The following is a 27,719-nucleotide window of genomic DNA, read 5'->3' as shown; positions in this document are numbered from 1 at the left end:
GGAGCCCATACTGTATCTCTGCCTGACATCCCACCACTGTACCGGTCCGTGGGAACGTTAAGTCTGTGTGAAAAATTGGTTATTGTGGTGTTTCAGGGGACCATTTTCATTTATGTGCCATTATCAGACAGATACAGTGGTGTGAAAAAGTGTTTGCCCCCTTCCTGATGTCTTACTTTTTTGCATGTTTGTCACACTTAAATGTTTCAGATCATCAAACAAATTTAAATATTAGTCAAAGATAACACAAGTAAAGACAAAATGCATTTTTGAAATGAAGGTAGTTATTAAGGGAAAACAAAATCCAAACCCACATGGCCCTGTGTGAAAAAGTGATTGCCCCCTACAACCTTATAACTGGTTGGGCCACCCTTAGCAGCAACAACTGCAATCAAGCGTTTGCGATAACTTGCAATGAGTCTTTTACAGCGCTGTGGAGGAATTTTGGCCCACTCATCTTTGCAGAATTGTTGTAATTCAGCCACATTGGAGGGTTTTCGAGCATGAACTGCCTTTTTAAGGTCATGCCACAGCATCTCAATAGGATTCAGGTCAGGACTTTTACTAGGCCACTCCAAAGTCTTCATTTTCTTTTTCTTCAGCCATTCAGAGGTGGACTTGCTGGTGTGTTTTGGATCATTGTCCTGCTGCAGAACCCAAGTTCGCTTCAGCTTGAGGTCACAAACAGATGGCCGGACATTCTCCTTCAGGATTTTTTGGTAGACAGCAGAATTCATGGTTCCATTTATCACAGCAAGTCTTCCAGGTCCTGAAGCAGCAAAACAGGCCCAGACCATCACACTACCACCACCATATTTTACTGTTGGTATGATGTTCTTTTTCTGAAATGCGGTGTTACTTTTACGCCAGATGTAATGGGACACACACCTTCCAAAAAGTTCAACTTTTGTCTCGTCAGTCCACAGAGTATTTTCCCAAGGTCTTGGGGATCATCAAGGTGTTTTCTGGCAAAAATGAGACGAGCCTTAATGTTCTTTTTGCTCAGCAGTGATTTTTGTCTTGGAACTCTGCCATGCAGGCCATTTTTGCCCAGTCTCTTTCTTATGGTGGAGTCATGAACACTGACCTTAACTGAGGCAACTGAGGCCTGCAGCTCTTTGGATGTTGTTGTGGGGTCTTTAGTGACCTCTTGGATGAGTCGTCGCTGCGCTCTTGGGGTAATTTTGGTCGGCCGGCCACTCCTGGGAAGGTTCACCACGGTTCCATGTTTTCGCCATTTGTGGATAATGGCTCTCACTGTGGTTTGCTGGAGTCCCAAAGCTTTAGAAATGGCTTTATAACCTTTTCCAGACTGATCTCAATTACTTTCTTTCTCATTTGTTCCTGAATTTCCTTGGATCTCGGCATGATGTCTAGCTTTTGAGGATCTTTTGGTCTACTTCACTTTGTCAGGCAGGTCCTATTTAAGTGATTCCTTGATTGAGAACAGGTGTGGCAGTAATCAGGCCTGGGTGTGGCTAGAGGAATTGAACTCAGGTGTGATAAACCACAGATGAGTTGTGTTATAACAGGGGGGGGCAAACACTTTTTCACACAGGGCCATGTAGGTTTGGATTTTGTTTTCCCTTAATAATAACAACCTTCATTTCAAAACTGCATTTTGTGTTTACTTGTGTTATCTTTGACTAATATTTAATTTGTTTGATGATCTGAAACATTCAAGTGTGACAAACATGCAAACAAATAACAAATCAGGAAGGGGGCAAACACTTTTTCACACCAATGTATATCTGTGTCCTTAACCAATGGACTCTATAGTTCCTATTGTTCTCACTGAATGTCCCTCTCTGTGTTGTAGACTTTCTGGAGAAGTCTGAGGACAAGGAGGGAAACGCTCTGGCCTTCCACTTCCTCTCAGGGCCCAGAGTCACTGTACTGGCCTCCAAGACCTCCCGTGAGTACACACATACGCAGCATCCTCTAGCACTTGGTTGATGTGGAGTTGAGCTTTCTCTACCTCCCTTTCTCTCCTCTCCAGAGCGCTACCGTATCCAGAGTGAGAGTTTCGAGAACATCTGGCTGGTGGCTAAGGAGCTGGTGCAGCGCTTCGACCGCCACTTTGCCAAGCAGGGAGTCAAAGACTTCAGAAACAGCTTTGCAGGCCCTATACCTCTGGCTGAGTACTTTGAGACTGTCGACCACCACTTTGAGGTATGTATTGAACACAGACACACTGTCACACACGCATTCATGAGTTGTGTTTGTAGGTACAGCTTTTGCCTGCAGTGTTAGAACAACATTCAGTGTGTGTGTTCGTTTAGCTGCGTGTGAGTGCAGAGAAGTACCAGGACCTCCTGTCAGAGCGGGCGATCCAGTTCAGAGCCATCCAACGCCGTCTCCTGACCCGCTTCAAAGACAAGACCCCCGCCCCCCTGCAGAACCTAGACACACTGATGGAGGGGACGTACCGCCAGGTCAGACACACACACACACACACACACACACACACACACACACACACACACACTAGACTAGGACACTCAGGCATGCACATAGCATTTAGAAACATGATGGAGAGTCTCTCTCCCCTCACTTTTGTGAGGTGTTGATTTTTCCCTACCTCACACCATATGGTGATTTATACACACACACACCTACACACACACACACCTACTGTACACACACACACACACAGAGTAATGAGTGCACTAGTGTTGATTTACAGAGTGATGGGCCTACACTGCTGATTTATGCACTTCCTGCTACTACTGAGGTGCTAGCTCACACCCTATTGTATACTTATAGCAGACAAACATACTGCCATGACCACACACACAGGAATACACAAACATACACACACGTGCTTGTGCAGGCACACACACATACGCAAAGACGGATGCATGCTTGCTCGCACACACACATACACCGAAAACACAAAGACATATACGTGCGCACAGACACACATACATACCCATCTATCTCTGTCCTCGTCTAGGGGCGCCTTATCGCCAAATTAGACATTATTTTTATTATTATTTACTAACTCGGTAGATGGGCTGTAATAAGAATGTAGGAGCGTTTGTTTCTCTCTCTTTCTGTGTGTGTGTGTGTGTGTGTGTGTGTACATTCTCACTCAGTATTTTTCTCAGGTTCGGAGGCCAGGGTAATTGATGCTGGAGCCTTCCTTTTCAAATGATGATTAAACAAAGAAGCCTAATTAGAAACCTCTGTATGGTTCAGAGTGTGTGTTGGGAGTGTGGGACAGTGTGTTTGTGGTGTCATTATAGTGTGTGTGTGTGTGTGTTTGCCTTGATTTGAAGTTCCCATTGTGAGTGTCTGATGTGTGTGTCGGCTGATGAGTTCCAACTGTGTGTGGGTTACTGTATTAGTTCTGTGTGTGAGCGCGCGTGTGTGTTTTGAGTGGTGTAGACTGTCTGACGTTGAAAGTGATGGTCCCTTGCCGTCACTGTTTACAGTAGGGGCTCGTTTGGTGAGGAACTCTTTAACGCTATTCATTAGCTCTCTTACTGCTCTGGGAGTGGGTGACATCATTAGATATTTAATGTGTCAGTACTTAACCATTACTCCTATCTGAGTAGAACCATGCAGAGCTCTCACACTGTAGATACACTGCCCATAAGGTCCACTACGAGGTGTACTCATACCCAACACCACAAGGTTCAAAACTGGTACAGTTTTAAAGGGACACTTACCTTACAAACTGGGATCAGTGTTCAAGTTTTGTTGCCGGCGAAGGGTCAAACGTTCACTTTTTTTCTCACTGGGCCAGTTGGCCAGAAATCTACTTGCCCGGACATGGTGTAGTTTGCAAATGCATTGGGGGTCATGCAGGCCCTTTAGGTTGGCATGTTTTTTTTCTCTATATCCAGCTATTAATAGGCTACATTTGGTTACTATGATTAGGGATGGGTATTTGAAATAATTTCTAGCTTGTAGATGCCATAGGTTGTCTATCGTTCCATCTGGTAGTGCCTGTCTTGACTGCATCAAATTGATGCAAAGAAGCTAGCTAAGATAGCCAGCTATGTTAGCCAGCTAGCTAGCTCGCTACCTAGACTAATTGAGACAATTTTACTGCGCTTCCTGTCAGGGTCTACAACAACTACATGCAGATTAAACAACAGCCTACCTGATGGTTGCTCGTTGTAGCCTACTCCTCCTCATTTAACTATCTTAATTCTGTAATTTGAATTCCATCTTGCATTGATTAGAGATCTCCCACGTTGCTTGCTTGCTACACATGGAGCCACTGACTATAGACAGTACCACTTTTATTGGACAACAATAATAACAAACGTGTGAAACCTGCGTATGCTTCTACGGTAGACATACAGTGGGGGAAAAAAGTATTTAGTCAGCCACCAATTGTGCAAGTTCTCCCACTTAAAAAGATGAGAGAGGCCTGTAATTTTCATCATAGGTACACGTCAACTATGACAGACAAAATGAGGGAAAAAAATCCAGAAAATCACATTGTAGGATTTTTTATGAATTTATTTGCAAATTATGGTGGAAAATAAGTATTTGGTCAATAACAAAAGTTTCTCAATAATTTGTTATATACCCTTTGTTGGCAATGACACAGGTCAAACGTTTTCTGTAAGTCTTCACAAGGTTTTCACACACTGTTGCTGGTATTTTGGCCCATTCAGTCGTCCTGGTCCCTTTGCAGAAAAACAGCCCCAAAGCATGATGTTTCCACCCCCATGCTTCACAGTAGGTATGGTGTTCTTTGGATGCAACTCAGCATTCTTTGTCCTTCAAACACGACAAGTTTAGTTTTTACCAAAAAGTTCTATTTTGGTTTCATCTGACCATATGACATTCTCCCAATCCTCTTCTGGATCATCCAAATGCACTCGAGCAAACTTCAGACGGGCCTGGACATGTACTGGCTTAAGCAGGGGGACACGTCTGGCACTGCAGGATTTGAGTCCCTGGCGGCGTAGTGTGTTACTGATGGTAGGCTTTGTTACTTTGGTCCCAGCTCTCTGCAGGTCATTCACTAGGTCCCCCCGTGTGGTTCTGGGATTTTTGCTCACCGTTCTTGTGATCATTTTGACCCCACGGGGTGAGATCTTGCGTGGAGCCCCAGATCGAGGGAGATTATCAGTGGTCTTGTATGTCTTCCATTTCCTAATAATTGCTCCCACAGTTGATTTCTTCAAACCAATCTGCTTACCTATTGCAGATTCAGTCTTCCCAGCCTGGTGCAGGTCTACAATTTTGTTTCTGGTGTCCTTTGACAGCTCTTTGGTCTTGGCCATAGTGGAGTTTGGAGTGTGACTGTTTGAGGTTGTGGACAGGTGTCTTTTATACTGATAACAAGTTCAAACAGGTGCCATTAATACAGGTAACGAGTGGAGGACAGAGGAGCCTCTTAAAGAAGAAGTTACAGGTCTGTGAGAGCCAGAAATCTTGCTTGTTTGTAGGTGACCAAATACTTATTTTCCACCATAATTTGCAAATAAATTCATTAAAAATCCTACAATGTGATTTTCTGGATTTTTTTTTCCTCAATTTGTCTGTAATAGTTGACGTGTACCTATGATGAAAATTACAGGCCTCTCATCTTTTTAAGTGGGAGAACTTGCACAATTGGTGGCTGACTAAATACTTTTTTTCCCCACTGTATGTCTTTCTTACGGGGCGCACGTCATAATAACTACGTTCAAAAGTTTTGAGTTTTATTGAATTAAGAATTTGAAATGTCATTGTATATCCTTGTGTATAGCATAGATGATTTAATTTAATTTAGGCAAAGCCTTTTAGTGTTCAAATTGGCCTATGAGTACACTCTTAAAGGGAGTGCTCCTAATCTCAGTTTGTTACCTGTATAAAAGACACCTGTCCACAGAAGCAATCAATCAATCAGATTCCAAACTGTCCACCGTGGCCAAGACCAAAGAGCTCTCCAAGGATGTCAGGGACAAGATTGCAGACCTACACAAGGCTGGAATGGGCTACAAGACCATCGCCAAGCAGCTTGGTGAGAAGGTGACAACAGTTGGTGCGATTATTCGCAAATGGAAGAAACACAAAATACCTGTCAATCTCCCTCGGCCTGGGGCTCCATGCAAGATCTCACCTCGTGGAGTTGCAATGATCATGAGAACGGTGAGGAATCAGCCCAGAACTACACGGGAGGATCTTGTCAATGATCTCAAGGCAGCTGGGACCATAGTCACCAAGAAAACAATTGGTAACACACTACGCCGTGAAGGACTGAAATCCTGCAGCGCCCGCAAGGTCCCGCTGCTCAAGAAAGCACATATACAGGGCATATACACGTCTGAAGTTTGCCAATGAACATCTGAATGATTCAGAGGAGAACTGGGTGAAAGTGTTGTGGTCAGATGAGACCAAAATCAAGCTCTTTGGTATCAACTCGCCGTGTTTGGAGGAGGAGGAATGCTGCCTATGACCCCAAGAACACCATCCCCACCGTCAAACATGGAGGTGGAAACATTATGCTTTGGGGGTGTTTTTCTGCTAAGGGGACAGGACAACTTCACCGCATCAAAGGGACGATGGACGGGGCCATGTACCGTCAAATCTTTGGTGAGAACCTCCTTCCCTCAGCCAGGGCATTGACAATGGGTCGTGGATGGGTATTCCAGCATGACAATGACCCAAAACACACGGCCAAGGCAACAAAGGAGTGGCTCAAGAAGAAGCACATTAAGGTCCTGGAGTGGCCTAGCCAGTCTCCAGACCTTAATCCCATAGAAAATCTGTGGAGGGAGCTGAAGGTTCGAGTTGCCAAACGTCAGCCTCGAAACCTTAATGACTTGGAGAAGATCTGCAAAGAGGAGTGGAACAAAATCCCTCCTGAGATGTGTGCAAACCTGGTGGCCAACTACAAGAAACTACAAGAAACGTCTGACCTCTGTGATTGCCAACAAGGGTTTTGCCACCAAGTACTAAGTCTTTAGAATTGCATTGTATTAATTGCATTCATTTTTGTTTCTGTCATTTTGACAATGCTGTTCATAGCAGATATCAGTCTAAATGCACTGCATGTCACAGTGCCAGCTAATGCTATTAATATATCAGTGTCTCTTTATTTCGTTAATGCTTGTAGATGCTGACCCAGCGCTGCTGCCTGTCCCTTAGCATTACTAGAACCCTGAGTGATTCTCTCTATACAGTATGACTCTCTAGTCTGTCTAATGTGCTCCAGTGTCAGTCAGTCCATCCCTTCCTGCTGCCGCTTCCCGCTAGCGCCTGCCACCCACTGTGGATTCGGGAAGTTTCTGACACACTATACGTGCTGTAATGTATACACGCACCCCATAATGGACGCTATCGACGGGCTACTGGGAAGAGTGATGCACGCATCAAATTAATTATTCATATCTTTGGGTGGGTATGGGTTATATGGCCCTTCTGAAGGTCTGTGAGCTATGGTGGTTCTCACTAGCTCAGTGCTTTAGTTAGGGTTTATTACTCACAGGGGTTGTGTCAGTCATGAGTCTTAGTCTTTTGACATGCCAAATGTGTTTGTAAATGACGAGGACAGGGGGGTTAAAGTTTTGTTTTAGCTACGTGTCTTATTGTGCTTAGTCAGGGATAGTACACTCAAATGACAAACTTGCCTAATATTATGGATACCAAGAAAGTAGTCTGTGGACCCAGAGACTCAGCAAGTGGTAGATGAGGTACATTTGTACTTTGGATGAACTAAGAACAGCATCGTCGAATGTCAGATTGGTAAATATTCTGCATCTTATCTGTGGTCAGGCTGGGCTGTCGGTTAGGGGACGTCCCCTAATTAATGTGTTTGTGACTTTAAGAAAGCATTTGTGCGTGTTGTTTGTCATCCAGAGAACAGAGAGATACTGTGAGAGGCCTGTGTGATTTTTCTGGTCTGGTGTACATCCATATACAGGGGGATAATATTTCCTTTGTTCATTCTTTCCTCATCTCTTCCTCCTATATTTTATTCATGAAGGCCAGATGCGGCCTGCTCTGTAATGTGTATGTGAGCTGGCCAGAGGTGTCTGTTTCCTCCACTTTTCATTCTCACTACTTAAAAAGCCATTACTCATCCTGGCCCCACGGTTTATAGTTCATCCTGGCTCTCCCTTTAACTCTCTGTTTGATTAATCTGTGGCAGGTATGGAGAGGTTAGCCAGAGGGCTATTTTAGCCTAGCCTTAGCATTCCTGTTTTTCTCCTCTGCTGTTGTTCTCCGAGTGAAGGCACACTGCTGTCACTCTGGACCTGGAAATATGTTTCTGGGTGGGAGGATGCAGAGGGGAAGGAGGGTGGGCTCAGTGAGGGGGAAAGCCCGGCAAGCCGTTTCAATAAATATTTGCCCAGCATTTATCTCAGGTAAAATGGCTTCCGTGTTAGCATTAGCGCGCTAACCTAGCTGGCCGCAGCGCTAGCTGTCTGGGAGCTGAGTTTGAGTTGAGCGGAGGCTCTCTGTAATTAGCAGTTCAAAAGCAGGAGGTGGGACGCTTTAGTTTTGACTGACAGGCCGGTCTGGGGCCCCTCGTTCCAGTAATGGAGGCTTCTCTCAGACAGCGGCTGATTTATCTGGCCCCAAATGGAGCGCTAAACACAGCTAAACATGGCTAAACATGGCTAAACACAGATCCCACTGTGTACGTGAGGCCCTCGCGGTTAATGGCTGGGGTTCTCTCTGAGGTGTGTGTGTGCGTGCATGTCCACTGAGATGTGTAAATGTGTGTTTTCCTCAGTAAAATACTCCAATGTCAGAAAAAAAGGAGAAACAGAGGAACTCCCTCAGGTCCCCCTGACCTTTCATCTGCTACGCAAACAGGCCGCACCTGAGAGACTGCATTTCAAACTGGCCTTCAAGCACACACACACAGGACTAATGAACATACAGCATACCCCTCATGCACATTTAGGAGTCACTGGGGCCCTCCTCTATGGATGTCTACCATATCAATGAATGACTGTCTTTCATATAGCTGACTGACATGTAGGCATGTGTGTATAAGAGTGGGGGACAGATAGAGTGACTGATATAGAGGAGTGTGTGTGACACAGTCAAGCCTCTGGAAAAGGCTGTCTTTACAAATGTTATGTCATATGGAAACCAGTGTTGTGTAGAGATAGTCTTGTTACTGTTGGAAGATCATTCTGATGGTCGTCTCGTAAGAATGTATGAAGATCGGCATATCAGGGTACTCCTGTAGGATTTTACATTTTCATTGCAAGTCCCATAAATAAATACCTTACTATGTACATTGATATAGTATTTAAACCAATGTTAAATAATTATTGTCTTGGAGACCCACACCTGTACTGTATACATATATAGAGCAGAGCAGTGTTTTGTGGCTAATTCCTCATGGGTCATGGCCAGACAGGGATCAGCCTCTGGCAATAAATACTGTGTCACTTCCTGTACCTCTTGGGTCAGAAGAATGTCATCATGAAAAAGGCTTTAGGTAGATTGCAGCACGAAATGTTTGTTTACACCCAATCTAGAGGAAGCACTGTTTAGTATCTTAAGTGGTGTCTGTGACCAGATACTCAAAGAGAAATATCTATGACGTAAAAGAGTGGATGCCACACAGACTATTGTTGTGTCCTAAATGGCACCCTATTTAGTGCACTAAATAGGGAAAAGGGTGCCATATGGGACACTGATTAGTGGTGTGTGTGTGTGTGTGTGTCGTCTCCTGCCCCCTCAGGCCATACACAGAAGGAGGGAGAGGGGAGAGGGCGTGGGACTGGGGTGCTTTATCTAAGAATGTAAAATCCCTGAGAGGAGCCACAGCAAAGCCCATCTCTGCCAGTCTGCACAATCCCCTCACACACACACCACCCTCCGTCTCTGTTCCTATGGAGAAGGCCCAGGTGTTTGCCCAAAGGCAGATAGAGGGGCTAGAGGAGGTCTGGGGTGTACAGTGCTGTACCTACTTGTAATGCTTCTGTCTGTGGGACTCCCCTGGATGTGGTGGACTTTTATCACAAACATGTGTCTGGCTCTATTATTGGTGAGGAGGAGAGAGAGAAGAAGGAGAGGGGGGGGAGACTAAAATAGACAGAAATATTTCAGTCCCCCCCTCGTCTCTTTTCCTTCATGACCACATGAGATGAAATCAAAGTGGTGTCAGTCAATCCAGTTCTTGTGTTTTCAATTCAATCTGTGTTTCATTGTGCCATTGCATGTGACTGTGCAAAACCTGTTAGAACATAGATGGACATCACAATACAGAACTACATAGCAGGATAGCCAGTTGAACAGCCTTCTTGGGGTTATCTAGATAGTTTAGAATGTTCAGTCCTTTGTTGCTTACCACATCACATTATCCCATTCTACTCTGTTGCTAAGAACACAGCAGCCATTCAATTAGCTAGCCATATAGGCTGGCCCACTAAGTATCGTAGAGATTAGTCCAATAGAGATTAGCCCATTGTCTTTCCCCCTGGGCTTTATTAATCAAGGAATGTGTCATTTCCAGTCTATTCTATATAGTCTAGTTCTACAGTATGACATTAGCCCAGAGTCATTTCCATGTGCTATAATGACAAAACTTAATTAATCCAGGTTCCCTGCACTTACACTCAACGGCTATCATTTCTCCAGTACGTTCTATTTTTTCGATTTCTTAGCCCAAAGTCTTTTTCCCTGCACTTAAACTAAACCGTGCCATTTTCCCAGTCCATTCTGTCCACTCTACATCTATGTCATTATCCCCTAGTGTGTTTTTCTTCTCTGGCTAAAGAATGTCATTTCTCCTCTCAGCGAGGGAGGGCTTAGCACATGCCACAGGCCCAGTGTTCCTCTGTGTTCCACAGGTTTAGAGCCCTAATCTCATTGTGTCTGCTGAGTGGCTCTTAGCGGCCTGAGTGGAGAGGGGATTCCACACTGTAATGGAGCATGCCTTCTCCCACTGGTCCTTTGTTATTAGCCTCTCAGAGGTTAGCCACCAGCTAACGGGATTATACACACGGCGTAATTAAAGTGAGAAGCACACACACACACACACCTCCTGTACACCGGCAAGCACACACGCACGGAAGGATGCACAAGCATACACACACACACACACACACCCTCGCCTCGATCACAGGTGCTCATTAGCCCCGGGCCCACAGAGGTTCGTTATTGGGGTCTTTTGGGGATGTCTCACCCTGATGTCTGTCCCACAGAGCTGGTCTCCAGACTTCACTAAACCCCCTGATCTCCAGGAGGCCCTCGTCCTCCAGTCATACTTCGCTCACTCTCACTATGCACTGTTGTCATTCAATTATATATTTTTGTTACCAAGTTTTATATTTTAGTTATATATTAACACTGAAGTGTAACATTGAAGTAGAAGTGTATAAACCTCATTATATACAGTGGGGAGAACAAGTATTTGATACACTGCCGATTTTGCAGGTTTTCCTACTTACAAAGCATGTAGAGGTCTGTAATTTTTATCATAGGTACACTTCAACTGTGAGAGACGGAATCTAAAACAAAAATCCAGAAAATCACATTGTATGATTTTTAAGTAATTAATTTGCATTTTATTGCATGACATACGTATTTGATCACCTACCAACCAGTAAGAATTCCGGCTCTCACAGACATGTTAGTTTTTCTTTCAGAAGCCCTCCTGTTCTCCACTCATTACCTGTATTAACTGCACCTGTTTGAACTTGTTACCTCTCCACAATGGCCAAGACCAGAGAGCTGTGTAAGGACATCAGGGATAAAATTGTAGACCTGCACAAGGCTGGGATGGGCTACAGGACAATAGGCAAGCAGCTTGGTGAGAAGGCAACAACTGTTGGCGCAATTATTAGAAAATGGAAGAAGTTCAAGATGACGGTCAATCATCCTCAGTCTGGGGCTCCATGCAAGATCTCACCTCGTGGGGCATCAATGATCATGAGGAAGGTGAGGGATCAGCCCAGAACTACACGGCAGGACCTGGTCAATGACCTGAAGAGAGCTGGGACCACAGTCTCAAAGAAAACCATTAGTAACACACTACGCCGTCATGGATTAAAATCCTGCAGCACACGCAAGGTCCCCCTGCTCAAGCCAGCGCATGTCCAGGCCCGTCTGAAGTTTGCCAAGGACCATCTGGATGATCCAGAGGAGGAATGGGAGAAGGTCATGTGGTCTGATGAGACAAAAATAGAGCTTTTTGGTCTAAACTCCACTCGCCGTGTTTGGAGGAAGAAGAAGGATGAGTACAACCCCAAGAACACCATCCCAACCGTGAAGCATGGAGGTGGAAACATCATTCTTTGGGGATGCTTTTCTGCAAAGGGGACAGGACGACTGCACCGTATTGAGGGGAGGATGGATGGGGCCATGTATCGCAAGATCTTGGCCAACAACCTCCTTCCCTCAGTAAGAGCATTGAAGATGGGTCGTGGCTGGGTCTTCCAGCATGACAACAACCAGAAACACACAGCCAGGGCAACTAAGGAGTGGTTCCGTAAGAAGCATCTCAAGGTCCTGGAGTGGCCTAGCCAGTCTCCAGACCTGAACCCAATAGAAAATCTTTGGAGGGAGCTGAAAGTCTGTATTGCCCAGCGACAGCCCCGAAACCTGAAGGATCTGGAGAAGGTCTGCAGTGTGTGCAAACCTGGTCAAGACCTACAGGAAACGTATGATCTCTGTAATTGCAAACAAAGGTTTCTGTACCAAATATTAAGTTCTGCTTTTCTGATGTATCAAATACTTATGTCATGCAATAAAATGCAAATTAATTACTTAAAAATCATACAATGTGATTTTCTGGATTTTTGTTTTAGATTCCGTCTCTCACAGTTGAAGTGTACCTATGATAAAAATTACAGACCTCTACATGCTTTGTAAGTAGGAAAACCTGCAAAATCGGCAGTGTATCAAATACTTGTTCTCCCCACTGTATATACTTATTATGGACACAGTATGCTTACATTATTAGCTATCTTTGTTATTATTTGTTGTTATTTGTTATTAGTCCCATCCTTCAACTCTATTCAATACCTCCCATCTATCTCTTAACACCATCCATATAGGATTTCTATTTGCCATATATATTTCAACCGTACTGTGATGTTTTACAGAAGTTCTGAACCTTTCTATTCTCATTGCTTCTACAGATTGTGAATTTAAAAAAAACATTTTTGCTAAAAGTATTATTATATTATTGATTGATTGACTATGACTTTTCAGATCACCCAGTAATGCTATCTGCAAGGTTAGCTCCAGGTAAATATTGCAATCCTTTAGCCATTCCTGGACCTGTGTCCAAAAACAAGCTACAAATGGACAGAACTAAAACAAATGATCTAATGATTCTGTCTCTTCACAGCAAAATCTGCAGAGCTGGGAAGATTGTATCCCCCATATAAATAACATTCTATTGGTAGCAAGAATTTTATATAATAATTTAAATTGAAAGATTCTAATTTTTGAATCCGGTGTCGTTTTGCGTGTCAGTTCATAAACACTATGCCATGGGATCGGTACGTCAAAAATCTCTTACCAACTATTTTGCAATCTATATGGGACGGCTGTCAATCCTTTGGTCCTTAAGTGAAACTGATATACTTTTTTATTTATCACAGTTTTCCTTAACCAATTATGTTCTTTAATGCAAGGCCGACAGACAAGTTCCTTACTTTCTCCCCCTTCCACTTTCCTCTTCCACTTTTGCGGTAAGGCTGCAATTATTTGGTTGTAATTTTGGGTTGAGCAGACATTTCCATATGTTTTTGTTAGCTGCATGTGCGACATAACTCCACCAGTCCTACCGATGATATCATTTACGAAGATTATACCTTTTTTAAACATTCTGTCGAAAAATAAAGGTTTTTTGTCAATTAGTATATTTGAATTTAACCACAATATTTGTTGCATTATTTGTTCTGTCGTTTCTGGAGGATTAAATTGAAATTGCAACCATCTTTCTATGGCTTGTTTTAGAAATAGTGATATTTGGGAGATTATTTCCTTTTCAAATAACTGCAAATGAGTTGTTGTAATCTGAATAAAGGGAAAAAGGCCTTTCTTGAACATTGGGTGAGACAATCTTACTAATTTGCTTGAGAACCAGTTCGGATTTAAGTATAACTTTTGTATGACTGAAGCTTTTAGTGATAGGTCTAATGCTTTAATATTTAATAATTTCTGTCCTCCGAATTCATATTCATTATATAAATATGCCCTTTTAATTTTGTCTGGCTTGCCGTTCCAAATAAAATTGAATATTTTTTTCTCATATAATTTAAAAAACTGTTCGCTAGGCGTAGGCAAGACCATAAGCAAATAGGTAAACTGGGATAATACTAAAGAGTTAATCAGGGTGATTTTTCCACAAATTGACAGGTATTTTCCTTACCATGGTAGTAAGATCTTAACTATTTTTGCTAACTTTCTATTAAAATGTATTGAAGTGAGATCATTTATTTCCTTTGGGATATGTATTCCGAGTATATCCACATCACCATCAGACCATGTTATTGGTAAACTACATGGTAATGTAATAATTGTATTGTTTGGTGATCCAATACGTAATATAGTACATTTGTCATAATTTGGTTGAAATCCAGATAGGTTAGAAAATGTATCTAGATCCTCTATGAGGCTGTGGAGGGATTCTAGTTGTGGATTTAAAAGAAAACATGAATCATCAGCGTACAATGACACCTTTGTTTTTAAGCCCTGGATTTCTAATCCTCTGATATTATTATTGGATCTGATTTTAATAGCTAACATCTCGATGGCCACAATAAATAGATATGCCGATAGTGGACAACCTTGTTTCACTCCTCTTGACAGTTTAAAACTTTCTGAGAAATAGCCATTATTTACTATTTTACACCTAGGGTTACTATACATGATTTTGACCCATTTTATAAGAGATTCTCCAAACTTGAAATGCTCCAGGCATTTATATATACATTGGGGGAAAAATGTATTTAGTCAGCCACCAATTGTGCAAGTTCTCCCACTTAAAAAGATAAGAGAGGCCTGTAATTTTCATCATAGGTACACGTCAACTATGACAGACAAATTGAGAAAAGAATATCCAGAAAATCACATTGTAGGATTTTTTATGAATTTATTTGCAAATTATGGTGGAAAATAAGTATTTGGTCACCTACAAACAAGCAAGATTTCTGGCTCTCACAGACCTGTAACTTCTTCTTTAAGAGGCTCCACTGTCCTCCACTCGTTACCTGTATTAATGGCACCTGTTTGAACTTGTTATCAGTATAAAAGACACCTGTCCACAACCTCAAACAGTCACACTCCAAACTCCACTATGGCCAAGACCAAAGAGCTGTCAAAGGACACCAGAAACAAAATTGTAGACCTGCACCAGGCTGGGAAGATTGCATCTGCAATAGGTAAGCAGCTTGGTTTGAAGAAATCAACTGTGGGAGCAATTATTAGGAAATGGAAGACATACAAGACCACTGATAATCTCCCTCGATCTGGGGCTCCACGCAATATCTCACCCCGTGGGGTCAAAAGGATCACAAGAACGGTGAGCAAAAATCCCAGAACCACACGGGGGGACCTAGTGAATGTCCTGCAGAGAGCTGGGACCAAAGTAACAAAGCCTACCATCAGTAACACACTACGCCGCCAGGGACTCAAATCCTGCAGTGCCAGACGTGTCCCCCTGCTTAAGCCAGTACATGTCCAGGCCCGTCTGAAGTTCGCTAGAGTGCATTTGGATGATCCAGAAGAGGATTGGGAGAATGTCATATGGTCAGATGAAACCAAAATATAACTTTTTGGTAAAAACTCAACTCGTCGTGTTTGGAGGACAAAGAATGCTGAGTTACATCCAAAGAACACCATACCTACTGTGAAGCATGGGGGTGGAAACATCATGCTTTGGGGCTGTTTTTCTGCAAAGGGACCAGGATGACTGATCCGTGTAAAGGAAAGAATGAATGGGGCCATGTATCGTGAGATTTTGAGTGAAAGCCTCCTTCCATCAGCAAGGGCATTGAAGATGAAACGTTGCTGGGTCTTTCAGCATGACAATGATCCCAAACTCACCGCAAGGGCAACGAAGGAGTGGCTTCGTAAGAAGCATTTCAAGGTCCTGGAGTGGCCTAGCCAGTCTCCAGATCTCAACCCCATAGAAAATCTTTGGAGGGAGTTGAAAGTCCGTGTTGCCCAGCGACAGCCCCAAAACATCACTGCTCTAGAGGAGAGCTGCATGGAGGAATGGGCCAAAATACCAGCAACAGTGTGTTTTGTTATTGACCAAATACTTATTTTCCACCATAATTTGCAAATAAATTCATTAATAATCCTACAATGTGATTTTCTGGATTTTTTCAGACCTTCTTCTTGAGTGTCAGATAATCTACCATTTACATAGGAGTGGTTAAAACATGCTAATAACGGTCCTCTTAGTATATCAAAAAAGGTTTGGTATACCTCGACTTGTATGCCATCCATCCCTGGAGTTTTCCCAGACATAAAGTCTTTAATTGCATCCAGAAGTTCCTCCTCTGTAATTTCACCTTCACATGAGTCTTTCTGTGTGGCTGTTAATTTGACATTATCAATAGAAAAATAATCTCTACAATTAGCTTCAGTTAGAGGAGATGGAGGCGACTGAAAAGAAAACATATGCTTAAAGTACTTTTGTTTCTTCCTTCAAAATATCATTTGGTGAATTATGGGTGACTCCGTCAATTGTAACCAGTTTCATTACGTTATTTTTGGTAGCATTCCTATGTTGAAGATTAAAAAAGAATTTTGTGCATTTTTCCCCATATTCCATCCAGTTTGCTTTATTTTTATAATATATTACACTTGATCTTTCTTGAATAAGTTTCTCCATTTCTTTTTGTTTTTCCTCTAATTTATTCTGAGCCTCTATGTTAGTTTTTATTGCCATCTATCTGTTCTGTTAGACTTTCTATTTCCTTTCTTAGTATAAACTCTTTTGACCTAAATTGCTTTTGTTTTCGAGATGAGTACTGAATTGCATGGCCTCTAAAGGCACATTTAAAGGTGTACCATACAATAAGGGGATTCGCTGTACCTATGTTATGTTGGAAAAAGTCAGTTATAAATTCCTTTGTTCTAATTATAAATAAATTATGGTCCAATAGGCTTTGATAAAATTTCCAATATCCTCGCCCAGGTGGAAATTCAGTAAGAGTAATGTATATGCCTATTATATGATGGTCCGACCGCATTCTGTCCCCTATCAACACTTTTTTTTACTTTTGGTGCCAACGAGAATGAGATATGAAAGAAGTCAAGACGACTAGCTTGATTCAGTCTCCGCCATGTATATCTCACTAGATCAGTATATTTAAGCCTCCATATATCTACTAGTTCTAATGTATCCATGACATTCACAATTTCCTTAAGAGCATGTGGGTGATTTGTTTGTGGTGTGATTTCCTTTACGGTCCATTGAGCTATTTAAAACAGTATTATAATCCCCCACCATAATAATATTGTCTTGAATTGCTTGCAGGGTTGATAATTTATTATATATATTGTCAAAGAATTGTGGATCATCATTATTTGGTCCGTAAAGGTTAATGAGCCATATCTGTTTATGGTCCAATAACATATTTAAAATAATCCATCTACCTTGTGTATCTATTTGGATAATTTGCACATTCGGATCGAAATTACTATAAATTAATATCATCACCCCTTTTGAATTTCTTTGCCCATGGGAGAAGTATATTCCCCCCCCATTCTTTTTTCCACGCTACTTCATCTCGAATTGTTGAATGAGTTTCCTGTATACAATAGATATTATATTCCTTCTCTTTGAGCCATGTAAATATTGTTCTTCTTTTGTTATTATCAGCTAAGCCATTACAATTATAACTGGGTATACTTATTTCACCATACACCATAATGAGATACAAGTTTCAAGTCTATTTATAATTATATATGTTTGTAAATTTACCAATAAAAAATACCGTAATGATTGAGTGTCCATATAGCTGTACCGTGATAATTGCATTGCTACGGAGTAACCCTTCAATTGTTCTCCACTAATTCCCCCGCCAAAGCCCCTCCCCATCCCAAGTTCAGCCGTCATCCCAATGATCAGCATCCCACCCACGTCCCTCCGGATCCCTAAGGCCCCGAGAGGCCAGGACCCATCCATCGAAAACAGCACACAGTGCCACCCACAAAACAGAAGCAGATTAACCGCCAAAAGCATTTCCAATGCTTTCACCTCTCTATATATATATATATATATATAACTATTAAAAAATATATATGCATATCCTATTTTCCATCATTATCAATTAATATGCGTAATAATGTTGGCAGTTCACGCGTAGGATTTTAACATATAACCCGGATTGCCATTGTATAACATTTAATTCATTGACAAGCAATTATTATCCTACCAAATAATTCCCGTGGTCCATCCCATACCCCCCCCCCCCCAACATCCCCACCCCCCCACAACAGATGCCAGACAAGCACACACGCACATACTCACATACTCCAACACACTCAACCCCCCTCCTCCACAATCCACCATAAAATCAGATACTCAACGGCTGTTATATCCCAGAGCCCAACTCGAGAAATAACCTGATTTACGAGTGCACATACAGTTAAAGCTGATTGAGAAAGCATGCAGATTGAGCAGAAATGGATAACAATGTGAGATTTGATTAATCTACTTAATCTATGTCAAGTCCTAGGTGATGGAGATCAGATCCACCCTCTTCACCTGAGACACAAACACTCTGATCCCCTGTTGTAACCATTTTCCCAAGCATCTCTGTGCGGTCAGACCTTTGATTATTTTGTGCCACCTGGGCCACAATGATAAACCCCCTCTCTGATTGTCCGAGTGTGACCCCCTCCCCATGGGTTACTGCAACCAGTGTTGCCAGCACTTCCACTACCTGGGTGGGCGTACCCCACCGGAATCCCCACCGGCTAGGTAAAATGTCGTCAAGGTTCTCATTAGCAGCTTTGAGAATTCCCTTGTATATTATGCTCTCCCATCAGGGAAACATCATTCTTTGGGGATGCTTTTCTGCAAAGGGGACAGGACGACTGCACCGTATTGAGGGGAGAATGGATGGGGCCATGTATCGCGAGATCTTGGCCAACAACCTCCTTCCCTCAGTAAGAGCATTGAAGATGGGTCGTGGCTGGGTCTTCCAGCATGACAACGACCCGAAACACACAGCCAGGGCAACTAAGGAGTGGCTCCGTAAGAAGCATCTCTAGGTCCTGAAGTGGCCTAGCCAGTCTCCAGACCTGAACCCAATAGAAAATCTTTGGAGGGAGCTGAAAGTCCGTATTGCCCAGCGACAGCCCCGAAACCTGAAGGATCTGGAGGTCTGTATGGAGGAGTGGGCCAAAATCCCTGCTGCAGTGTGTGCAAACCTGGCCAAGACCTACAGGAAACGTATGATCTCTGTAATTGCAAACAAAGGTTTCTGTACCAAATATTAAGTTCTGCTTTTCTGATGTATCAAATACTTATGTCATGCAATAAAATACAAATTAATTACTTAAAACTCATACAATTTGATTTTCTGGAATTTTGTTTTATATTCCATCTCTCACAGTTGAAGTGTACCTATGATAAAAATTACAGACCTCTACATGCTTTGTAAGTAGGAAAACCTGCAAAATCGGCAGTGTATCAAATACTTGTTCTCCCCACTGTACATACACACACATACACACACCAGTTTTGGCACCAGCAGTGTTTTCTCTCGCTCAGCTAGCACTCAGCTTTTCGTGTCACGGCCCTCTCCTCTGATTCCGGGAATTCAATGGCAGGACCAGAGATGCTTGGTAAATGGGTCAATGACTGTGTTTGGGAAAATATATACTGCTGCATAGGCTTCAGCAGATTGTGTGTGTAGGGTTTTTCAGAAGGCAGTCCTCACTGACTTCCTAAGGGAACGCAAGGGATTATGGGTGATGTCATGAAAGCGAAGCGCTTCAGTACAGTATGTGAGCCCACACCACCTTGCTCTCTCCTGGGAGACACATACGCACAGTGCCAGTGGCTAGCAGCATTCGCTATCTCTTCTCTTGAAATACACACACACACACACACACAGTCCCTATCTGTCTCTGGCTCCGTCTGCCTGCTTGGGGAAACCTGTTGTAGACAGCAGAGAGATAGACAGTGGCAGAGGACAAAGAAACAACAACAACAATGCTCTGCCTGGGGCTTTATCTACTGGGACCAGAGGAACTCACTATTACAGGCCTGTCCTGTACTGACTAAAGTGGTTTGCTCATACGAGATTAGTCCATTGCTTAACATGTATGTTTATGGTTATGATTTTGGTGTGTGTGTGTGTATAAAGGTTGTTCTAACCCTGTGGTCTGTAAAGGCTGATACGTATGTTGGCTGCTGCAGCCTGGTTCACGCGACACTGCATGTTAATAATTCTACTGATTTACCTTCTTTGGCCCCAGTGCATGAAATGAATGGGTGTGTCTGTTTCATGAGCCCACACACACACACACACACACAGCATTCCAACAGGCTTATGGACAATGGTGGAAATGTACTACATAGTGTACATGAGTGATGATTTTCTTCAATGGTGATGATCTGAATCATATTTGTTTAGGATATAGGCATAACGGCTATCGCAACGTGTGTGTGTGTGGACTTGCACATAATCATATTATGGAAAAGGTCATGCATTATGTTTGTACAGTGCAGTATGTGCCTTTGCATTTTTGTATATGGATTTGTGCATATGTTTGCTTGTTTATAAATGTGTGTATGCATACTTGTGTGTGTCTCTGACTGATCACTTCTCCAATAGCGCTTTCTCCAAAGTCAACATGTCCTGCCGCTCCGCTCTCTTTGCAGTGTGTATGCCGCTTCCGCCCGCTGACAATGCCTGTTTTATAAGATTACACATATTTACTCTGTAATCAGAGGGCGAAGGCGTGTGAGTTTCCCTGGTTTTTTTCTCTCCTTCATTAGCTTTTTTTCTATGTACTCAGCATGGCCTGTTCAAAGGAGTCCATTGAGAGAAAAGCAAACAGGCAAATAGTGCTGTGTTTGAGCGATGTCGAGACATAGCCGAGGGCTGTGTGCGTGCGTCTGTGGGCATGCGTATGATTTTCAGTGTGTGTGGTGCGTGGTTATGTGTGTGTGTGTGTGTGTGTGTGTTGGGAGGGGAGAGGTAGCAGGACAATGCCCTCACTGTGGCGTTCCTCAGGATTAGCATTAGAAAGGGAGGAGGGGAATGTTAAGTCATTTTACAGACGATGATCATTAGCCTCGTTAGCATTATGGTAGCATTAGCATTTCTTACATATAAATGTAATTAGCATTTTTAGCATCATGCTTCTTCTAGTGTTTGTAGTCCTGCTACAGGTCTCTATTTGCCAGACCTCTTCAAAACCTCACAATTATTGTCATTTACACTGGGACCAGGACCAAGGCCCTAATTTCAGTCGTGTGTGTGTGTGTGTGTGTGTGTGTGTGTGTGTGTGTGTGTGTGTGTGCCAAAGGTAGACTGGCTACTCGGGTCACTGGTCTGTACTGCTTCAAATCTATGGCTTCCTCTGTGACCCCTTGGGAGGTTTGTGTGTGTGGACTGTGAATATTTGAGGGGGTATTTTACTTACTTGCATTTCTCTCTCTCTCTCTCTCTCTCTCTCTTTCTGACTAGTCCTCACACTCACTCCCTCGCCCCTTCCCTTCCTTTCTCTCTACCATTGGCATCCTAGTGTTTCCCTGAATTAGCCTCCCCCTTTCTCCCAAGGCGACTCTAAATGTGTCTTTCTGCTTTATGTCATTCATCTTTTAATATATATTCATCTTTCCACAGAGACTTCCACACATGTCAGCCCTTCACTAACATGGATATATTGATATATTTATTTCAATATTAATCCAGCCACTGAGAGTTCTGCACATGTCAGAGCCTTGCTAACGTGCCCCAGTGGAGCCCAACCAGCTCGCATACACACATGCACACGCACTCGCTCCCCATTTCAGGGGTCAGAAACATGTCAGCAGAGTCCACTTTCAGGAAACGTGATCGCGGAGCTAAGTGGAGGGGGTAAGTCATGTGGACTTATGTAAACCAAACCATTACAGATTAGAGGATGGAAGGGAGAGAGTGGGAGAAAGAGAGATCCTTATACCGTTGCCTTATTAAAGTGACACCTGCATTTAGCTTGTATGAAGTCTGTTATGATACCGTGTTGGAGAGCAAAAGCCTCTCATCCTCTACAGACGTGTTTCTCTTCTCCGGTCCTCAGGAATGCCCAAGGTTGGATATTCATTTTGGTTCTAGCCCAGTTCTTCTGATTCAACTACTTAATTAATCCTGAAGCCTTTGATTAGTTGAAAGAGATGTTTGTGCTAGGCTAGAACAAAAACATGCAGCCATTGGCGCTCCTGAAAACCATAGTTGAAAAATACTGCAGCGTACCCCAAACTGATCATGTCCCTTACCTTGTCTAACCTCTAGTGTCTGGGAGTGGTTTTTTTTGTGTGTGTGTTTGGGTTTGGGTTTTCCAGTGTCTCTCTCTGTTTGATGCTAATTTGTAGCCAGGATCTGCAATGTTTTGTCTGGCTTAGATTTGATGTCCTTGTTTTTGTCTCGCACACAAACAGATAGACAATGACGAGTGATTGAGCAAGTGCACACACACACACACATCCAAGTATCTCACTAGAGTCAATAACTAGCTTTCAAATCGAGGGATTAAAAAAAGCTGATGTGTTTTCTGATAAAGAATGTTGATTGGGGGGGGGTGAATTTAACACTAGAAAGGAACATGAGTACATTCTAGTTGTCTTGTTTTCCACTATCGTGTTTCAACCATTGACTTGCTAATCAGGTCTGTGCCTCTTTGGGGAGACGGAACAAAAAAATCGACAAGGCAAGGGATTACCCAATGGACCAGTGGTATTTACTTTCTGGACAGAGAGAGTGTGCATCCTGTATTCATGGGTTTATATGCAATATGTGTGTGCACTTGCCTGATAGTGCACGTGTCTATAAATTAAATTGTATCTGTGTGTTTATGCACGTGTGTGTGTGTGTGAAGCCTGGGAGGTGTGTGAGCTGTTAATGACAGGCTAGGGGAGTGTGTGTGCTAAAATGAGTAGAGAAAGGTCCTGTGTGATTAGAGGCCTCAGTTAGCCTGGCTGAGGCTAAATATGGAAACAGTATGGAGAGAGACTAAATACTGTCCACTGACACACACACACTATTCCAATGACCAATGACAGAGCATCGTCCGAGTATGCTCACTAAGCACTTTAGTATGTCTGTGTGTAAAAACGGATGCTCTGTATGTCTGTGTGTGTAAAAACGGATGCTCTGTATGTCTGTGTGTGTAAAAACTGATGCTCTGTATGTCTGTGTGTGTAAAAACTGATGCTCTGTATGTCTGTGTGTGTAAAAACTGATGCTCTGTATGTCTGTGTGTGTAAAAACTGATGCTCTATATGTCTGTGTGTGTAAAAACTGATGCTCTGTATGTCTGTGTGTGTAAAAACGGATGCTCTGTATGGATGTGTTGCAGGTGTGGACCTTTTGTGTCTGTTGTTTTGAGAAAGAGAGTGAAAGACAGACAGACCGACCGACAGACAAACAGCATTTGAGTGTGTGTGTGTGTGTGTGTGTGTGTGTGTGTGTGTGTGTTTTACAACAAGTGAACTCAGCAAGAGGGCCAACCAGGTCATTCCACCCTGTGTAAAACATGTGCACTGACTAGTGAGGACAGCTTGAATGAGTTTGAAACACACTCACTCTCACTCACTCAACCCTTTGTATATTCACACAAAGCGAAGTCCTCAAACTCCCAGCTGTGATATCAAAACTAGCCCTGTAGGCTAACTTACGCCAGAAACAATTAATTATTTCACTTCTAAAGAGCCAAGATAAATGTGAAATGAGTCTTGACTGTGTGCAGAGAGTGTCTCTCTCTTTGGGAGTGTGTGTGAGTGTGTGCATTTGTCAGGGTATATTAGTGGGTTTTGATTCAGAGTGTATGATGTGGTGAAGCCCAGCGGTGTGCTGGAGGAGGAAGAGTGTGTGTATCTCTCTGAACTTGTGTCCCGCCACACAGCTGTGTGCTCTTGAGGTGTACTCAGTGCAGTTGTAGTCATTTGTAGGTGGGGAGTGTGTGTTAGAGATTAATGGAGGGGCACATTGGAGGGGACAGGATGTGTGTTTGAGAGACCTGCAACCCTGAGGCAGCAGTTAGCCTGGCGGTTAGGAGCATTTGGCCAGTAATGGAAAGGTTGCTGGATCGAATCCCTGAGCTTACAAGGTAAAAATCTGTAATTCTGTCCCTGAGCAAGGCAGTTAACCCACTCTTCCCTGGGCGCCGATGACGTGGATGTCGATTAAGGCAGCCTTCCGCACCTCTCTGATTCAGAGGGGTTGGGTTAAATGCAGTTTTCAGTTGAATGCATTCAGTTGTACAACTGACTAGGTATCTCCCTTTCCCTGTAGGGGTGTATAGTGGAATGTTTCATCACCTGGTCACACACACACACATCTCTCTCTACTCTTGTGTGCGGCCCCCCTCCTTCACATTTGGACCAGGCCAACGCCCCATTATCTCAGCTCTCGGTGGGCCTGGTTGGAACCACTAAGCACTGGTTACAGGGGGGTTCAACCTTAAACCTGTGAGGTCAACTCCCAGGTTTATATCAGGAGGCCTGGAGCTATTGTGAGGTCTGCACTTCCTTCATAGTAATCCCAGGCTGGGTGTGTCTCTGGCAGGGTGTGTGTCTAATTGAGCACCCTGTCTGGAGCAGTAAGGCCGGACCGCCCAGACTCAGGGGATGAACTAGTGACCTTGGTGGGTTGGGTGGAAGGTGTGTAGGGACCTACAGTAGGGAGGGACGTGGGGGGAAACTGGGCGCTTGTTTGATCTTCTGGTGTCATTCTTGGCTTGTTATGGCATTTACACTCTCAGTGGATGTGTGCGATGTGATCAATGTTGATTTAAATTTAAAAGTGAGATCATTGAAGTATAGAAAGTTCAGAGAAATGGTATTGTACTGTATGTGTCCCTCTGTCTCTCTTTCATTTTTTCTTTCTCTCTGTTTCTCTCTCTCTCTGTGGAAAAACAACCCCACCAAGCCCTCTGGTCTCACACATTCCCTCGTCTTCTCACAGAGAAAACAAAAGTGAAGCCTTGTCTTTGATAGTCCAGGGAAGGTTGTAAATAGTCATATTTTATTAGCTGTCTGTGAACAATAATGTCTATGAAACCATAGGAACACGAACACACACACACACACACACCTCATGCTGCCTTGATGATATAGAGAACCATTCACATGGAGCAAAGAATGGGCAAAGAGCCATGGAATGAAGACCCTTCAAATAAAAGTCCAATCTGAAAGCTGTAGGGTAGCGGAAGTAGAGGATAGGTGTGTTCCAATACACATGGATCTACTCTGGATTTGGACACGAACACATCTGGAATGAAAGCGTGAGATAAACAGCATAAAAAAAGAAGAGCTGGAGGAGAGTAGATCATAGCAGCTTTATCTTGGTGGTGTGGTTCAGAGCCTGCCACCACCGCTGATAACTCATCTCATGTTGCCCCTGTGTGGGTTGCCAGATCTAATCACTATCCGTCCTTTTCTCCTTTTCTTTCTCTTCTCCCTCTCTTCTCTGAAGGCTTCTATAAACAAGGCCAGTGTGTTGCCAGATCATCCTCTCTCTCCCTCTCTCTTATCAGAACTGAGAAGACGGTGTTATCTGTGGTAGCTGCGCCGCGGCCGTGACCAAAGACAAAAGCAGTTACTGTCTGTCTCTGCCCTATCCATTGGCTGGCGAGATGCTAATCGCTGCAAAGCTCTCTCAGGCGCTTCCCCTCTCTCTGTTACTGTCTCCTTCTCCTTCTGCTAGTTCTCTCTCTTTCTGTTTCTCTGTCACTATCTCTCAAACATGTCCTCTCTCTTTCGCTCTCTCTCACAAGCTCAAACAAACTTTAATGGCATCAAAGAAACAAAACAACAGAAATCCCAATGCACAGTGACATGTTGTCAAATTATGGTTGTCAAAAATTGTTGTCAAATTATGGTTAAAATGGCAACCATTACATAACACGTTTCTCTCTCGTATCTGTAGGGCTCTCTCTCACCACCTCACACTCTTTCCTTGTCTAAACACTGTCTTGAGAGGGTGCCTGTGTTTGTATGCATTACGTGCACTTGTGTGTGTGTGTTTGTACCATTTGTGTTTTTGTGTGTCTGTTTGTTTGGGTTAACTCCCTATACGCTTGTGAGTTTGTGAGATGATAGTGTGTGTGTGTGTGTGTGTGTGCATGTGTATGAGAGAAGAAATTCAGAGTAGGATGGCTGAGAGCAGCCGATCAGTCTTGTACGAAGAAGAGAAACAGTGTCTTTGAGCCATAATGCTGCCTTCTGCTAGTTTTCAGCTCACCTTGCACTGCACTCTGGGTGAATGCACTTAAGGAAATGGGCGTGTTGATTCTGGCCATCGTTAAAGTCTGGTTTTAACGATAACCTGGAAAGAGTGAGTCTATCTATACTGTACCGTGGGATTGAGAGGCTTAGCGGACAATCACACACATACACATATCCCTTTTAAAATACTATAAATCTATAAATGGTGCTTCATTTGGGCAGGGTGAACAACACACCTCTCAGTGGATACCACGACCCCCGTCTGAACCTCCCTACACTGACTCCTTCCATCTCCCGCTCTCTTTCCCTCTCTTTCCTTCTCTCCCTCTCTTTCCCTCTCTTTCCTCCTCTCTCCCTCTTTCCCTCTCTCTGGTGATTTCTCTCCTATTTATCCCTCTTTTCTCTATATGGGCGACATTTTCCACTTTCTAATCACACACATGCAGTGAACAGAAACATTGTATTATCCTGAAAGACGAAATATGCTGGATACCTCTTAACTCTATAAACATTACTTTGCACTCAGATTAAAATGGGAAAATGTTGCTCCAAATCTCTCCCTTCTCCATTTTCTCTCTCGCTCTCTCTCCTCTCTCTTTCTTTCTCTCTCTCTCCTGTTGTATGTCCTCCTCCCCAGAGAGACAGATGAGTTTGACCACGTAGCGCTCTGCCAAAGACATCACTGTCATTTTCCACTGACAGAGATGGTGCACAGCTCACCTCTGCTGTGTGTGGGCATGTGTTCGGTATGAGATGTGGGTGGTGTTTGGAGGTTGTCCATGGTGCTTGCTGTGGCTAACTGAGCAGGAAGTGTCTAATCTGCCGGCTAAACTGAGCATACCTCTTTGCTAATAGCTGTGTCCTTGTCGCTTTACATGAAAGTAAAAGTCAGACCCACATCTTAGCAACGTTCACACAACACTATCCAAACCCTCCCAGAACCTTCCAATTGTTTTTCTATTTAACTCTTTATCTCCCCAAGGTGCAAGCAGGCACCACAAACCCCACAGTATCAATCAGCCACCGCTGATGCTAAAATTACAACTGATTCATACACTGGCTACACACACAGACGTGTGTTCAGGCTGTATGTGTTTCAGCCTCTCCTTCTGTGGCTTTGGACCTCCAGGAATCATATGTTTTCTTGGCCAATCTTTGAAGACTTATCTTTGGTCGGAGATGTGCTATCCCAACGGGGACCAGAGTATTTTTAGCCTGGTGTAATTTGGGTAGAATCTGTCTGTAGAGGAAAATGGTGGGCAGCCACGGTGCCACATAGTGTGGGTACACTGATGGGTATTATGGGGGAGGAGGACTGAGGCCAACCCCCCAGGGCAGGGACAGGCGCTTCTCATTCCTGCTTCTCGTTAGACACACACACACACACACA

At 43.4% G+C, this 27,719-nt stretch overlaps 1 protein-coding gene across 1 annotated transcript in view; it reads left to right on the top strand.

Annotated features, from left to right (window-relative positions):
• LOC123491688 (protein PTHB1-like) overlaps positions 1-27,719 on the top strand; it is a 131,498-nt gene that overhangs the window by 2,069 nt on the left and 101,710 nt on the right. Inside the window, exons 2-4 of the mRNA XM_045223339.1 lie at positions 1,820-1,915; positions 2,000-2,172; positions 2,283-2,435. Of these exons, the coding sequence (XP_045079274.1) occupies positions 1,820-1,915; positions 2,000-2,172; positions 2,283-2,435 (422 nt within the window). The remainder of the gene's footprint in view (positions 1-1,819; positions 1,916-1,999; positions 2,173-2,282; positions 2,436-27,719) is intronic.

Source organism: Coregonus clupeaformis, chromosome 10 (assembly GCF_020615455.1).
Source record: "Coregonus clupeaformis isolate EN_2021a chromosome 10, ASM2061545v1, whole genome shotgun sequence".
In the NCBI taxonomy this organism is placed as follows: domain Eukaryota; kingdom Metazoa; phylum Chordata; class Actinopteri; order Salmoniformes; family Salmonidae; genus Coregonus; species Coregonus clupeaformis.
Note: the sequence above shows the minus strand (reverse complement) of the source record. Positions and strands in the feature narration are given on the sequence as shown.